Here is an 18,438-nt window from a genome sequence, read left to right as displayed (position 1 = left end):
GAAGATTTATGTTTAAAGAGTGTTTATGGGACTTTGTTATGACTTTAGATAAGGTTTTAACGTAAAAGACATCGAGACGAAGACAAGCGACAAGCGAAAAAGTTCCAAGTTCAAAGCTGAAAAATCTCACATTTCAAACAAAAATCTCATATCCTCGTAACCTCGCAGGAACGCGAGATTATGTACTGAAATGCGAGATTTTGGTCTGAAACACGAGATATATAATTCAAACGCGAGGTCATCAGCATTTTTAGATTTCAGCTTCTAGTCACTTTGTCGCATTTCAGTTTCACCTTTTGAGTTTCAAATACCTAGCGAAATGCGAGATCAAGGTCACGAAACGCGAGATTCTAACGTAGAGAGCAAGTTTTTAGTTTCCTATAAATATCCCATTTAATCCCTAACTTGGGGTATCACTTATTTTCGAATTCTGGAGTAGCAAAGGTCAAAATTTAAAGGTTTTTATCATTTTTCTTAGGATTCCAACACTTTGGATTCAATTTTGATAACGTGTAATCATTAGGTAACATTTATTTTACTCTTTTGATCAATACAATGATTATGAATTGTTTATCTTTGTGTTTATCTATTTTTTGCATGATAAGTACCTAAAAATTTGCGTCCATATAGATTATTGAACCTAGGTGATTCATTGCTTATCTCTTGATTATGTTTGATTGAAGAACCACTGTTATGAATGTAAATTGATTAGTTTTTATTGCTTAGGTTGTTGATTGTTTAACGATAGTTAATTCAATTAGTGATCTTTACTAGATTTTTGTGGCCACATTAATTTAGTAATCGTTGAATTATATAAGAGACACCAAACTATAACTAGACGTTTAGCGATTTGAACTTTATTTTGCTGAAGTAATTGTGAGGGTAAATAGGGACACCGAATTATTAAAGTTAATTGATTGTGTGTTTAATTTACGTGCGGGAAACCAACTTTGTTTTACGACACTAGAACTTAATTAGGTCACACTTTTATATTAACAATATAATTTAGGTGCAGGAAACCAGCCTAGATTATTATTGTGGTGAATTAACTTGTATCTAAGATAGTGACAGATTCTAGGTTAAATACTTTTTAAGAAACTGTAATGATCGACGGATAATTGCAGTGTCATCACATTATTAATTGTTATAATGGGTTTAATAAAGGGTTTAAGCTATAAATAGGTTATATACTTATTTTTTTAACACATTATATGTTATATAACCCAAATAATACTAGTGTAGTACATAAAGTTTCAAAATGTGTTCTAATGTAAACAAATATGACCTGCTGCTTGATAAACCTGTAAAACTTCACCTTCTTCTTCCCCTAACACCTGCAAAACATAACGGTCATAATCAACTTTCATATGTACGAATTAACATCAACAATCTGTTTCAGCGTACGAATTATCATCAGCAATTTGTTATTGAAATGTACAAATTTGTTCTTCATCTTCATGAAGCCAAAATACAACCTGCAAATCTAAAAATCATCAAATGATCAAATTTCTACTGAAAACCGACTGGAATGCATTCCTTAGGTAGCGATTAACAATTATTGTTGAAAATTTTCAGCCAAAACAGCATCTATTGATGATGAATCTGATGAACAGGAACCGAAAACCATGAATGAACTTGAAAATTGAGTTCATGATGTAGTTACTTTCAGGCTTCTATTCTGTCATGAAATGTACTCCAATTGATCCACCTAATGCTCGACAATTATCAATTAGACTTGAAACAACAAAGAAATCACGAATTTGATTGAAGAAGAAACAGTTGACTTTTGATGTCGAACCTTTGGCCTTCAAATGCATGCTCGATATGTTGAATTAGGATTTGTGAATCTCCAGAAAGAATCATGACTTGATTTAGAACACTCCTGCATTTTTACTTTCCTTCAATTCGTTCCGAAACCACCCATAGGCCAAAACGCATTGATACGAGTGTTCTATGTATATATATTGGAAAAGTATATTGGTTGCAGGTAAAAAAAAGTATAATGGTTTACATGAGTACACTTTTTTAAAGATTATAGCCTATACTAAGAGTATTTTGGATATATGACCTACATTAGGTTAAAAAAATAAGTATATAGTCCATTCATAGCTTAAACTTTTTAATAAAAACAATCATAGTCTAGGGAATTGTATCTAAGTGGATACTTTTACCTCCATTGAACTCTTTTATTACTTTTCGTGTTATTTTAGTTTTAAATTCAAAATCATTTCAAAACCTCCTTTTAATTAGGATAATTATTAGTTTACAGTTTTAATTCAACTGCTCCACGTGGAATGTACCACGATTAGGATAGTTTCCTACTTGTGTGTTAATCATCATTAGTATTTTCTAGTTTAATTTTAAAGGTCAAAATCTGGAAAATGCTTGATAATGTCATCAATTGGTTCCCAAGTAGCGTTATCAACACTCCCATTTTGCCATTGAATGAGTTCATAAAAAGACCTATGTTATTTCTTCATTAATTTTCGTTCCAAATTTTTGTGTGGAACAGAGGATAAAAGACAATCATTCATAATTTCACATGTTGTAACCATCCCATACTTTGTGTAGTCTGCCCTTTATACAGTTTCAATCGGGACACATGAAAAACTGAGCGAATACGTGACGTATTAGGTAATTGCAACTTGTTAGCTACTTCTTCTGCATGCGCGATGATACAAAACGGACCATAAAACTTTGGTGAGAGCTTATTTGTTTACCCCCTCTTAATGCCACTTGCCGATAAGGTTGTAACTTGACAAACACCCAATTATTAACATTAAAAGTTCGATCAGTTCACTTTCGATCTTCAAATAGCTTCCTTCTTTTTTAGCACACTTGTGATGAAACTTCAAAACAGAGATAACATTTTCACGTGCAGTTAATGTGCGATCAACTGAATCAACTCGACTGTCACCATGAGTATACGTGATTGGAGAGGGAGGACTTTGGCAATAAACAATCTCATATGGAGTGGTATTTGCCGAGTGATGAAAATTGGTATCATACCAATATTCGGCAAGAGACAACGATTATGTCCAATCTTTTGGTTTATCAGACGTCATAAAACGTAGGTAGCATTCTAAGCCCTTGTTAATACTTTCCGTTTGACCATTGGTTTGTGGATGATAAGTCGTTGAAAAATAAAGGCTAACTTTGAGTAATTTGAACAGTTCCTTCCAAAATAAGCTCAAATTTTTTTTTATCTCGATCACTTACAACGATCTTTGGTACCATGTAAACGGTAGATGGTGTCAAGAAATGCTTTAGAAACATGAATGGTTGTAAAGGGTTGAGCTAACGGTGTAAAATGTGCATACTTAAACGATAAGCCATCACAAAAGTAACCGTTTTACCCGCCGACAAAGGTAATTGCCCTTCATTAAAATCCATAGAAAATATCGGTCCAAATACGTCTGGAATTGGAATTGGCTGGAGTAAACTTGGATATATACTCAAGCCGGCTTTAGATCGTTGACATGCAACACATTCCTGAATATATTGCTTGATAAAGGAACACAATTTTTTCCAAAAGAAACAAGAGTGCACTTTTCGAAACGTTGCACGAACACCGGAATGACCACCACAAGCATGATTATTGAAATGTTGTATAATTGTTTTGCGTATCTCAGCATCATTGCCAACCACCATTCTAGCTTTCCTTGTTACTCGACCATTGATTATAGCATAATGTTTAGAAGAATTTCGGTCAAGTAGCAAGCCTTTAATTGTTGTAGATAAATTAGGTTTATTTAAAAATAAGATAAAATGATAATAATACCCTCATGTGGGCACATGACTGACTAAAAAAAATTAACGATTAACGCAAAAAAATTACAATTTAAAGGACTACAAATTCAAAATAAATTGTTTAGGGACTACGCTTGAACATTAGATAAACCACATGGACTATCCACGTAATTTATCTTGTGAAAAACGTACATGTCATATAAATATCTATATTTTTGACCTAGAATCTAGAATCCTGAAGAATCATTAAACAAAAATCTATAAATAATATTCTGTACCGTCTTTTACCTCCCAACACCCATTCCCAGGCGCATCAACTAGGAAAAAAGGGATTTGGTGTCATCAATTGCCGACGTTTCAACGGTTTGCTGAAGAAGGCAGAGTACTATTTGGCTATATCTATATCCCTGTTTACAACCCGTAAGCCATAATTTTGCGTATCTATATCTATAATCTGTTTATATCATGTTTGAACCAACTATTAGGGTTTTATATGATTGATTTGTGCGATTGTAAATGATATATTCGTTAACATGATATTGATCTTGGATGGCCAGCTAATAGTTTTACAATTCAAAGCTATAAATCTAGTATCGATTGTGCATATTAATCAACTTCGTTAACAATTTGTATTGATGTTGATGTTTGAGAGATAATGTGTGTGACATTGATTATGTGAGAGTGATTCAGATGAAGTGACGATTTGCTAATTATCATATGATTTCATGCTCTTAACGACAATTATTTTATTCCTTCTAAAACAATTATTTACACTTCTTTTGTTTAAAACATACGTAGATTACTTGTCTGCTGCATATCCATCACTATTAAGGTTGTGTCTAATCACTCTTTGGAGTTTAAAATGTGTTTCGTCCTTTTGTACAGGCTCATGCTTAGAGATTATAATCGTTTTTATGCTTTATGTAAAGTAGGATAATGCACGTGAGGATATACCTGTAATCATTGTTTTGATGTAATAATAATTAACATATTGTGTATGAAAGTGTTATATAAATGGATCACCACCAGCCGCTTCTTACTTTTTTTTTTTTTAATCTCATAAGATCTTTGTCTATGTTAATTAGACTTGATGGGTCTCAAAATGGGCTGTAGGGGATATATTTTTTGGTTACTTATATTTTGAAACGGGAGTTAACTTCTTTAAACTGTGTTATAAGTTGTTTAATTGTTGTTGTTTGGAATAATGTTGTTCGAATGTATATAGTTAGTAGCAATTTTTGACGTTTCTGTTTTGTGCAGGTACCAACTGATGTTATCTTTGGAGCAATAAAAGCAGTTGTACCATATGTTTAAGATATTTGGAAATGGCTTCAGAAAACGAGGACCTTGTGTTCGGGAATTGAATGATCTTGCAACTCTTTCCTCACTTGGTAAATCGTTATATGCTGTGATTCGTTCAGTATACTTGAAAGTTATATGCTGTGATTCGTTCAGTATACTTGGAAAGCGTACCTTATGTTTTATGGTGTGTAATTCACTTTGTCAAAATTGTGTCTTAGCTCTTCAGTGTGCTGTTGTCAAAATCTATCTTTTACCAATCTAGCTACCACTTTTAATATCTTTCCCCTGATGTAAGAATCTCTTATCTCTTTGTCTTGTGTTAAGAGGAAACCTTAAGTTTCCTTATAAGAACTACTTTCTTTTAAACCGTTTTGCTCACTGGTATAAGGACATAAGATGGTTCTATCAACATATCCATGGAGATTATTTGTGATAAGAAATGGTTGGATCATTGTTTTTATTAAATCTGTAGCTTTCTGGGGATAGTTTAAAAACAAACTTGTGAGAGTTATGAGATGTTTTCTCGGCGGAAAAAAAAGGCATTGCCAATGGTTTTATATTATTATTATTATTATTATTATTATTATTATTATTATTATTATTATTATTATTATTATTATTATTATTATTCTGCTACTGGTACTGCTACTGCTACTGCTACTGCTATCATTATCATTATCATTATCATTATCATTATCATTATTATCATTATTAATATTATTAATATTATTATTATTATCCCCTACATCAATCACATAAAGCGTGATTACAAATCCTATGTGTCAGAAGCTAATGTTCCCTACTTTCAAACTTACACGTGTACTACACCACATAATTTCCTTAATTTAATTTTTTTTTCCGGTAAAATACAAAAACACATCACATGTCCCAATCAATTGCAAACAAGCCTTTCATCGCATCACTATCTCACACATAATTACGCCTTTTTCAGATTCATTCATAAATTCCTTCATTCTCATCAAATCCATCCATCAAACGAACGATTTGTGTAACAATTAGGGTTTCAGAAGGCGTTTGAAACCCTAATCATCCCTTCTGGCTGCAAAATTAAATCCAACCCATGGAGACCAACAAGTAATATCGGATGCTGATCTTCAATTCAGGCTATGCAAAAAGGTACCAATTCAAATTGCTCAAGACTTCTTTCCGATTTTGTGGTTGTAGGCTTCGTTCTTCGTTCGATTTTTGTTTTTTCTGTTATTTACAAATACGCTGTTTTTTACTTTCGTTAATAATGATTTTTTTTATTAGGGTTATTGAATCTATTTTTAAACACATCTAATTTGTTTTTCTACTTTATTTTGATTATTTGTTTGATTGTGATCTGAATCTAAACCTTTAATGCTCCTTGATTTCACCCTTCGATTTACACGTCTCAAGCTATAACACTTTTAAATTTGATACAAAATATGTACAGTTGAAATTTTTTATAACCATGTCCAATATCAAATTTTAACTCATTGACATCCTAAACTTTTGATATCCGGAAGTATGTAGTTTATGCCATTGAGCCATATTGCTTACTATTTTGTGGCTTTACGTGAATGATTTAGGTATTTTACAAATTTAGTAACAGGTCTGCTATGATTCGAATTCGGGTTACGTGGTAGAAACAGGTCTGCTATGATTCGAATTCGGGTTACTATGGCGTAAACATATGTTTTGTAGTAGGCATCTTTATACGTTGAATAACATGATAAATGAACCACCACACAATTGGTTTTAGTTAGTTCAGCAGCGGTGTCCGATTCAGCCGACAGACACAACGGTGGTGGCTGATTCGGCGGCCATTTTGGTGGCAATAGTTATTACAAAGGTCCATCGGAAACGGGCGTAGGTCAGTATTATTCATCTTCTATATGTATTAGTTTATACATATTCGTCAATTTACGTGTCTGAAATTTGATTTTTAATAGGAAATCAATATATGTGCATACTTCAATGATTTCAAACATGTGTCACTGATTTGATTAAGATTCGTTACTATATTATGATTTGATTATATTTGTTGAATCTGATGTTGGTATGTAGCATGTTAAAGCTTTTGTGGTTTTTTCTTCGACTTTCGTTGTCAGATTCCAGATTCTGTTCATCTGAATGGTTGTTTCTTCGTCGAAAATTGCATGTTGGTACGTAATCTGTTAAATATTTTGGGTTTTTTTTCCGAGTGTATCATTATGATGTTGCTAATGCGGGTTGTGGTTGTAGCGGCGGTAGTAATGTTCAGTTTTCGTACCCTAACTTGACGATGCTTCATATTTACAATATCTTATTTTTCAATTGTTAGGTCTAATTGTCATATTGATGTTCATCCGTTTTAGCTTTAGGTTTTTTGGCTACTTTTCCGAGTGTATCATTCTAAGTGAACTGCATATATTTTGCATTAGTAGTTATCTTTGAGAAGTTTACGGGCTCTGTCTGTTATCGTTTCTGACAGGATTCAAGTAAAAATATTCAGATATCCGCATTCCACATATTTAAGGTATTTGATTGTCAATTAAAGTTACTGCAAATTGAATTATGAATCAACAAATAAAAAAATAAAAACTTAGAAGAACTCACATGTTAACTGTTATTTTGCATTTCATTTCTTAAATTCCACTTAAAGAATAGTTTTTTTTTTTGTTTTTTTTTTGGTCTTATAATAATTTTTTACTTGCAGATCTTTGTGGCTAATCCTAATAAGCCTTGAGAAATTCAAGTTATATTGGCAAAGAACCATGAAAGATTGCTTGAATTATTAAACAATCTATCTGCTGGAAAAGGTACATTACATAACCTATATAACTCTGTTTTAGATCTGGAAAAATGTGCGGTAGGTGACGGGTCCAAATGGGTGATTACATGTATCGAAAATAAATCAAATAATCATTGGGTAGCATGATGTCATTTATATGACTTTCAGCGGGTACAAGTTATTGTCTAGATGTGTGTGTGTGATTTTTTATACTATTATGTAATCATCTAAAACCAAGTTTTGTGTAAAGCACATCTAAATAGCTTTTGAACATTTAGTCAAGTAACTGCTTGCGTTATTTTTTTTTTTGCAATTGTAATGTTGACTTCCGACTATTGATATATTGGGTCGTTTTCAGTTGGTCATCCAACGTCTTCTACTACGGTTTCTTATCGGCATTTTTATGCTCAGCCGTATTCCAAGTTAGTTGAAGCTGATATTATTATAGACGCACGAATAGGCGAAAAAGTTCACATACCACGAATGACCATCATTCATAAGACAATGACTACCCTTCGTTTTCAGCCGCAAACAGTTTCCAATCAAACTATTACACGCCATGATCATCAATAAGAGTAAGGGTCAGTCCTAATAAGGTATAGATTTTTGATCCTTAACATATTGTTTGGCTCATATTGTGTTTGATTTACAACTACATGCAGACTCTATTAGTGTACGCTTTTTCTTTACAATTCGCACCGTTTCAGAGTTATGTGGATGAGGGTTTTTGGCACGGGCTATCTTCTTTGAAACTCAACAAGTTAAAAACAGACGGGTCTCCAATTTCAATAAAAGGTGTATTACTATAACATTAATTCTTCTCGCAAACATTTGATTTGATGGCAAATTGCTCAAACTATCTTTTTTTTTTTAAAGATTCGAAACATCGTAATGCATATAACCCTCATCGTCTTTCAAACTTTAATGAACGTGCTTTCTATCTATATTAATGTTTAGCACAATCATTACTAAAACTTAAATGCATTGGTTGAATGAAAAACATTGTTTGTTTTATTATCAAGTATGATGTCTTATATTAATGAGGCTTTGATAATGTTGATAAGTTCGTTTTGATTTAATAGTTAGTCTTATTAGAGCCCGCCGTGCAACGCACGGGCTCTTAATGGCTAGTTATATACTAAAACACACACGAATTTTTGTCGTTTCAGTTATTTTGGATTGTCGTTTTAAGTTTGCGTTCACACTGCAATCGACCCCTCAACTTCGGCTCAATTTACACAACGGTCCCTCAAGTTTACACTTTTCCAGGGGTAGAAAGTGTAAATACATAATTTTAATAAAAGAAACTAATTCCACCCGAATTTACAAAGGGCCATATCTTCTCAATCGGTGTGAGTTAAATTTTTTCGAGACCACCGTTCAACTCGAAAAAATCTAACGAACCCAACGGGACTAACTATACGCGAAACGAACACTTCTCAAAAAACGTTAAACACATCGGGCTATCTTCAATGCATATACATACACTTATAATAAACAACCCAAACTACCCACATCATATCGATGGTGATGTTTCCATTTTTTACACAATCTTCCTGACGTTAAAAATGCATATGCCATTAGGTATACTAGGTACTAACGACATGTATCCAAAAACACCCGTAGCAAAGCGTTTTTATTTCCGTAAATACATAACGCTACGTTAACTATGATTATATAATCCGAAAGGCACCGCGGCATCGTGGGCCACTTTTCTAGTTGTTATTATTATTATTATTATATTTAAAGTCGTTGCCATTTTATAGTTTGTAATTTATCTATAATTTCTATTAAAATCCTATAATGATGATGTCATTATTAAGCAAATTTCTTTATTAAAAAATCAAAAAACAAAAGAAAAAAATCTAAGCATGGTGGGTGATGTCATTAATATAAATAATTTTGAATTAAAATTAAATTTTATTAATTAATTATTATTATCAAATCTTATTAATAATTATTTTAATTATTAAAATTAAATAACTTTAAATTATTTTAATTAATTATTTTGAATTGAGTACGAAAAGGTATAAAAGCTAGGTAGATGGAAACCAATTCTAAATTTATGTTTTAATTTACATTTTCAAAATAAAATAACAACCAATATTATCTCTTATGATTGGATGTGGATTGTTTAATATGCATTATAGGTGTTTGATGAAATGTTCAGCTGATGAGTTTCTTAGTCGGACTCCGTGATTCCACGGGTCATTAAACTAAATGACTTTAACATTTACGTTCACTTAATACCTAAAACATATCATTAAACTGTATCGTTTAAACAAACCCGTGATTCCACGGGTCATTTCACTAGTTTTATTATTTATTATTTATATTTAGATTATGTGTTTCTCTTTTAATCACAAAATGGTAATGGTAATATAGATCAAATGATAATCATGTGCTTCTTCTTGTTATATTTTGAACTTCAGATCTAGTGAGGGAATATGCATCACTGGAGAAGTTTGGTAAAGATATGACTGCTATGGCAAGAAAAGGGAAGTTTGACCCTGTTATTGGAAGAGATCGTGAAATTCATAGATGCATTCAGATTCTCTCCATGAAAAATAAGAACAACCCCATGCTCATTGGTGAACCAGGTGTTGGAAAGACTGCTATTGCTGAAGGGTTAGCCACCAAATTTTATTTTCTTTGGATCTTACATTATACATGAAAATCGCGTGTGTAAATATTTCTCTATTGCTAATTCATCTAAATTCCGTTTCCCTATTGAGCAGGATTGCTCAGAGAATAGTAAAAGGTGATGTGCCTCGAGATCTAATAAATCGAAAGGTATATAGTACTATAGTCTAGACCATCAATAATCTATCTGTTAATAGTCGTGTACATTAACTGACTTCTATTTACATCACAGTTGATATCCCTTGACATGGGGGCGCTTATTGCTGGAACAGAATATCATGGAAAATTTGAAAAACGATTTAAAAAAGTGTTGAAGGAGGTTGTAGAATCAGATGGACAGATTATTCTTTTTTTTGATGAGATCCATACTATTGTCGGGGCAGGTATTTTTAAAACCTGAATAAATTTTTTTTTTAGTTGAGATATAGTATCTATAATTTCTAATGCATGATCATGTATGTAACACCCTTGAAGCGGGCCTAGCTGTTAGATTACTATTTTGCCCTCAGGTTGTGTGGTGTTATTATATGCCTTTATTTTAATTTTATAGTTATTATTATTTAATGTTGTGGATAGGACTAGTTTGTGACAAGGGTCACAGAACAGGTTTGTTTATTTAAATTGGACTTCGTTTGGGTCACCAAATGACATACGAAAGAATTCAGTTAACTGATAAATACCCGTGTGATATGGGGTATGGATTTTAAACCCACATATAGCCATGGTCTGGACAATTCTTGTCCATTTTCCCCAAATTTGTTAAGCCCGTACCTAACTTCCTTCATCACAAAACCCTAATTGATTCAAGTTATAGATTGGATTAAGAAGCTTGAGGGACTGATTTCTAGCATCCTTGTGATCATCTAACCAGGTTTGCTTGCTTGAATCATTGCTTAAATCCTTGGTTAAATGGGTTTTTATGTTCTTGAGTAAAATTATGAATTTGGTGCTTGATTCTTGATCTTAAGTGTTTGTTATGCTCAATTGTTGTTAGAAATATGTTTTATATAGTTTATATGATGTTTTGGAAGTGGTTTTGGTGTTAGATTTTGCAAAAATCGAGTTTTTGGGTCAAAATGGCAAAAATCAGCGAGCTGGAATGTTCTAAAATCTCCCACACTTCTGACAGGTCACACGTATGAGTGACCACGCGTTTAAGGCTCAACCACATGGTTGAGGACTCACTCGCACGAGTGAGGTCTCGTCCGAGCGAGTGAGCACTGGTCAGTTTTTGGTAAACTTGAAAAGGCTGTAACTTTCAAACTGTAACTCCGTTTTCGATGAATAAACTATCGTTGAAATTGTCTTGAAGTTTCGTATCCAATGATAAGGTTTTAAGAAGCTAGATCAAACTGTATTTTGGTCAGAAGTAGGGGTTTTTAAGTGTATGTCTTGTTTTGTACTCGTTTAGTGTCGTTATTGATTGAGTTTATGATGTAGGCTTATCATTGTCATACCCCGTCCAAAATCTTCCGAACGAATACAATAACATATGGTACCATCGCGATGAACGGACCTCTATATGCCTTGAACGACTCCATGTAATGTCTCTAAAATGAGTAAATGCACAGCGGAAGGTTTCTTTCATACCTTAGAATAAACATGCTTCAAAGTGTCAACCAAAAGGTTGGTGAGTTCATAAGTTTATCATAAAACAGTAAAATTTATCATTTTGATAGACCACAAAATTTAAATCCTGCATGGTACAAATGGGCCCGAATCCTATACCCACCTGTTATGTACATGCGATATCTTTTAAATACAGTACACATTTCTCGTGTACGAAATCATCTTTCATAAATCTTAGTAACCGTACACATATCTCGTGCACAAAAATAACATACACATAACCTGTGTATAAAATCATTCTCTCGATATATAACATTCACTTTTCTTTCATAGCTTTCAATACTTGGCTTGGTAACCGATCTTAACATATAATGCGCATAATAATATCCCCAAAACAGAACATCTCGTCTGTATAAATATATAAACTTCGAAGTACTAAACACCACGCCCACTAGCCCTTCCGTCTAGTGAACATTCTGGGTGGGGGTGTTAAACCCGGTAGCTACCTTTAAGATTCACGTCAATTAGGCGTGCACTAATTCTCAAAATTAGTGATGTTCCCTAATTCTTAGGTTACCAAGCAATAATAATCAGGGAAAAAATATTCATATCAATTGTGGCAATTATCACGTCCACATAATTCAATGGTGGCAATTATCACGTCCACATAATTCATTCGAGGAATGTTTTGTTTGTGTCTATCTCGTCAAACATTTATAAAGGCATTTCATGCATTTGCAGTTCAAAATATATTTCAAAAGCATTTAATAAAGCAGTTGTAAAAACAGTAAATGTATTCTCAGTCCCAAAAATATAAAGAGTAAAAGGGAATCAAATGAACTCACCTACTGTATTTTGTAGTAAAAATACATATGACTATATTGAACAATGCAGGGTTGGCCTTGGATTCACGAACCTATACCATTTGTATAGATATATATTAAAACATATAATCGTAATCGATCAAGTTAAATTTTATTATTATTCTTGTTTTATTAATAGTTCATATGCTATATTATTAATTATAACTATTTTATATATTTTAGGTATATAATTAAGGTTTAAATATCATCTTCTTTATTAAGGCACTCTATTTTAGGATATATATATTATGTGTCATTTAAAATAAGTGTTAAAATAATATTATATAATGTAATAAAACTTAATATTATTTTTAAAAGATCAGTTATCAATGTCAATATTTTAATTTAAGATATTTTAGAATTAGGTATAATAATAAAAGGAAAAAAAAATGATGGTAGTTTTAATAATACTTGTATTATGAAAATTTTAATAATGATACTTTCAACAATAATAACAATAATTTATAATAACAATAAACATAATAATCATAGTAATAATAATAAATGATAACTAATAATAATAGTAATAATTATAATACATATTAATAATAACAATAATAATAATCATAATAATGATTTAGTATTGAAAACTACCTTCCAAGCTTTTCAAAAAAAACAAATGTACCGTGCAGGACTCGAACTTGTGACCTCTCATTACTTGACAACATCCCAAACCGTCCAACCACCTTCTGTTTTTCTAATTTAACTCCTACCTTATTTCTATTTAACCCGATAGCCGCAGCCTGCTTGCATATTGAGTCACAGCCCAACAACTTGGTTGAATCTCGGCCCAACGGGAAAATTAAGATGGACCTCGGCCCAATTCTTTATGATGATCAAATTATGGCCCAAGAATAATTAGTTTAGTCTAATACTTGTGGGATTCTTAGTATAGCTCGACCAAAATTTAAAAGAACCTCACCAACCGAAACAGTGATCGGCCCCATCTCCATTCCACTTCGTATCATCATCATATATAAAAACATATCTGTAATGACCCGGAATTTTCCGACCAAATTATACTTATGAGATTAATATTTACATAAATTAAACCATACCAACATGATAAGCAATCCAAATTTTTGAGACTTGTGTTTTTGAAAAGAGTTTTACACAACGTTTGACCGTCCAATATGACCGATGATATCACGAACTATATAACATACGATAATTATACGTTTATGTATATATATGTATTTATATATATTTAACATGATTTAAGGATGGTTTAACATCTCATTGTGTACTAATGACAATGAGTTATAAGTATATTTTGAAACTACTAACTTAAGTTTTCAAAACGATAACTATACGTAACATTCTTTGATATATATACTTATAATCTATAATGCTTATACATGTATCGTATATATAATGTATTTAATCACTTTTTAAGGACTTAAATACATAAAACAATATAAGTATATTCACAAAAGATAGCTATATTTGAATTCTCGTTCCGTTTCCTCAAGATTTCTATACGTATATCTAGGGTATATGTACCCGTATCATACCCAGCTTCTATACGTATTTACTATTGGTATATACACATCAAATCAACATTCTAATCAACATTATTACTGCCCTAGATATGAGGTAACTAGGATTTGTCAAGTAGTATGAATTATTAGTAAGAAAACAAAATTAGGAATCCTTTTCTTTCTTTATAAACTAAAAACGTTTTTATAAATGAACACCATTTCTTCACTCCATTTTCTCATACCTACACCCTCATTTCTCTCTCAAAATACTCCTAACTTTATACTTGATCATCTCCAAGCATTTTCCCCATCATTTAGCTTCAATTACAAGCCTTAAACACCATAAGAAAATTCTTTCAAGAACATATCAAAATAACCACCCATTTGAAGAAGTTTACTTCCAACCTTTTGATCTAACTCCACCACTCTTTGATTCCAAGATTATTTATTATCTTTTGCAGTAACTTTGTCCAAGTAACTTGAGGTAGTAACCTTGTTCATAATCTTATTCAATTCATATTCATATAGCTATCTTATTTTGTGGTATAAAATTTTAACAACAAGAACATAGTTTGAATGATTTCAAACTTGTTCGCAAACTAAATAGATCCTTCTAACTTGACTTTTAAAACACTTCAAGACCTGTAATATATCATAATGATATGCTAACCTAACAAGATATAACTTGGTTTTACAAAGAACATCTTAAAAACTGAATCTACGTCGTCGGAGTGCAACCGGGGGCTGTTTTGGGTTGGATAATTAAAAACCATCTTGAACTTTGAATTGGAAGTTCATGTTCTGGAAAAATGATATTTATTATGAGTATGTTAACACATAAAAATTTCATGATTTAACTCAAAGTGTAAGTATTTTTAGAAAAATGATCATTAAATGTTGTTTTTATGATGGAAAATGATCACTTTCATCAGTTTCACCAAAGTTTGACCTATAACCTATGATTTCGAACACAAACTAAGGTATTTTAAGTTCATATTCTTAAAATTTGACTCGATCCAAGGAAGTGGCAAGTTGAACCAACAAAAACGGAGTTGTAATGAAGAAACTACGACTAAAACAAGATTGGGTATCCGAAGCTAGTTTAGCTACGAAAATATTTGGAGAAAAAGTAAATTAATCATATCTTTTCTAATTAATATGATATTTTATATATAATTACTTATGATTTGATTTTATATATTTCAGGACCACCCGTAAACAACACGAGAAGATTAATCATAAGACCTCATGATTGTACGCAACACGTCATTGGACAACACGGTACTTTATGTACGCAACACGTCATTTGACAACATGGTACCATGGGTCGAGATTAATTCTGATCAATACGAATACGATGGGGTCTTTATTTATTTTATTTAAGCAATTAATTGTGGACCACTAACATCGGACTGCTAACTACGGACTAAGAAAATATTAAAAGTATTAAAAGTATATATATATGTAACGATTACTTAAAAAGAAAATATGTTGATATATTATATATATGGTTAGGTTCGTGATATCTATCGGAGACCAAGTCGAATTAAATACCTTCAAGGCAAAAGTGAGTTTCATTTGCTCCCTTTTTAATTGCTTTTGCAATATACATTTTTGGGCTGAGAATACATGCGCTGCTTTTATAAAAGTTTACGAAATAGATACAAGTACTTAAAATACATTCTACGTTGAGTTGTACCACTGGCATACTTCCCTGTAGCTTGGTAACTACTATTTACATGGGTATTGTAAACGCGAATCCTGTTGATAGATCTATCGGGCCTGACAACCCCAACCGGACTGGACGACCAGTATTCAACGGTTGCACAGTACTTCGTTTTGGTGACTACACTTGGTACGGTGTAGTGATATTTCATAATAAAGGAAATATGCGACGTTGATTAAATGTTAAGTATGGTTACCAAGTGCTCAACCACTTAGAATATTTTATTTAAATTGTTTATGTAAATGGAAATCTTGTGGTCTATTAACATATTGAAATGATTGTTATGATAAACCTATGAACTCACCAACATTTTGGTTGACACTTTTAAGCATGTTTATTCTCAGGTACGAATTAAGTCTTCCGCTGTGCATTTGCTCAATTTAAGGACATTACTTGGAGTCGATCATCGCAATGGGACCAAATGTTGATGACTTCGTCCAGGTGGATAAGGACGGGTCTTCACTATATCCCAACATCATTATATTTTATTGGTTGGCCATACTAGTTTCCCTTGAAATCTTTTTCTTGGAGATTGATAAAGCCATATACTTTAATATTCAATATCCAATTTAATAAAGCTTTAACTGTGACCAAACTCTTGTGTAGTGACCCGAACTTTTCCATGTTTATATATATTAATTGAGATTGATATTTACATGATTAAATGTTTCCAACATGTTAAGCAATCAAACTTGTTAAGACTTGATTAATTGAAATATGTTTCATATAGACAATTGACCACCCAAGTTGACCGGTGATTCACGAACGTTAAAACTTGTAAAAACTATATGATGACATATATATGGATATATATATAGTTAACATGATACTATGATAAGTAAACATATCATTAAGTATATTAACAATGAACTACATATGTAAAAACAAGACTACTAACTTAATGATTTTTAAACGAGACATATATGTAACGATTATCGTTGTAAAGACATTTAATGTATATATATCATATTAAGAGATATTCATACATGATAATATCATGATAATATAATAATTTAAAATCTCATTTGATATTATAAACATTGGGTTAACAACATTTAACAAGACCGTTAACCTAAAGGTTTAAAACAACACTTACATGTAACGACTAACGATGACTTAACGACTCAGTTAAAATGTATATACATGTAGTGTTTTAATATGTATTTATACACTTTTGAAAGACTTCAATACACTTATAAAAATACTTCTACTTAACAAAAATGCTTACAATTACATCCTCGTTCAGTTTCATCAACAATTCTACTCGTATGCACCCGTATTCGTACTCGTACAATACACAGCTTTTAGATGTATGTACTATTGGTATATACACTCCAATGATCAGCTCTTAGCAGCCCATGTGAGTCACCTAACACATGTGGGAACCATCATTTGGCAACTAGCATGAAATATCTCATAAAATTACAAAAATATGAGTAATCATTCATGACTTATTTACATGAAAACAAAATTACATATCCTTTATATCTAATCCATACACCAACGACCAAAAACACCTACAAACACTTTCATTCTTCAATTTTCTTCATCTAATTGATCTCTCTCAAGTTCTATCTTCAAGTTCTAAGTATTCTTCATATATTCTACAAGTTCTAGTTACATAAAATCAAGAATACTTTCAAGTTTGCTAGCTCACTTCCAATCTTGTAAGGTGATCATCCAACCTCAAGAAATCTTTGTTTCTTACAGTAGGTTATCATTCTAATACAAGGTAATAATCATATTCAAACTTTGATTCAATTTCTATAACTATAACAATCTTATTTCAAGTGATGATCTTACTTGAACTTGTTTTCGTGTCATGATTCTGCTTCAAGAACTTCGAGCCATCCAAGGATCCGTTGAAGCTAGATCTATTTTTCTCTTTTCCAGTAGGTTTATCCAAGGAAATTAAGGTAGTAATGATGTTCATAACATCATTCAATTCATACGTATAAAGCTATCTTATTCGAAGGTTTAAACTTGTAATCACTAGAACATAGTTTAGTTAATTCTAAACTTGTTCGCAAACAAAAGTTAATCCTTCTAACTTGACTTTTAAAATCAACTAAACACATGTTCTATATCTATATGATATGCTAACTTAAGGATTTAAAACCTGAAAACACGAAAAACACCGTAAAACCGGATTTACGCCGTCGTAGTAACACCGCGGGCTGTTTTGGGTTAGTTAATTAAAAACTATGATAAACTTTGATTTAAAAGTTGTTATTCTGAGAAAATGATTTTTATTATGAACATAAAACTATATCCAAAAATTATGGTTAAACTCAAAGTGGAAGTATGTTTTCTAAAATGGTCATCTAGACGTCGTTCTTTCGACTG

General features: G+C 31.8%; 1 protein-coding gene across 1 annotated transcript in view; it reads left to right on the top strand.

The window, feature by feature from the left end:
• Window positions 1-18,438, top strand: part of LOC139863638 (chaperone protein ClpB3, chloroplastic-like) — a 46,777-nt gene that overhangs the window by 1,621 nt on the left and 26,718 nt on the right. Inside the window, exons 2-4 of the mRNA XM_071852250.1 lie at window positions 10,243-10,438; window positions 10,549-10,603; window positions 10,686-10,836. Of these exons, the coding sequence (XP_071708351.1) occupies window positions 10,243-10,438; window positions 10,549-10,603; window positions 10,686-10,836 (402 nt within the window). The remainder of the gene's footprint in view (window positions 1-10,242; window positions 10,439-10,548; window positions 10,604-10,685; window positions 10,837-18,438) is intronic.

The sequence above is a fragment of the Rutidosis leptorrhynchoides genome, chromosome 8, assembly GCF_046630445.1.
Source record: "Rutidosis leptorrhynchoides isolate AG116_Rl617_1_P2 chromosome 8, CSIRO_AGI_Rlap_v1, whole genome shotgun sequence".
In the NCBI taxonomy this organism is placed as follows: Eukaryota; Viridiplantae; Streptophyta; class Magnoliopsida; order Asterales; family Asteraceae; genus Rutidosis; species Rutidosis leptorrhynchoides.
The sequence above is the reverse complement of the archived record's forward strand: the minus strand, read 5'-3'. Positions and strand labels throughout refer to the sequence as shown.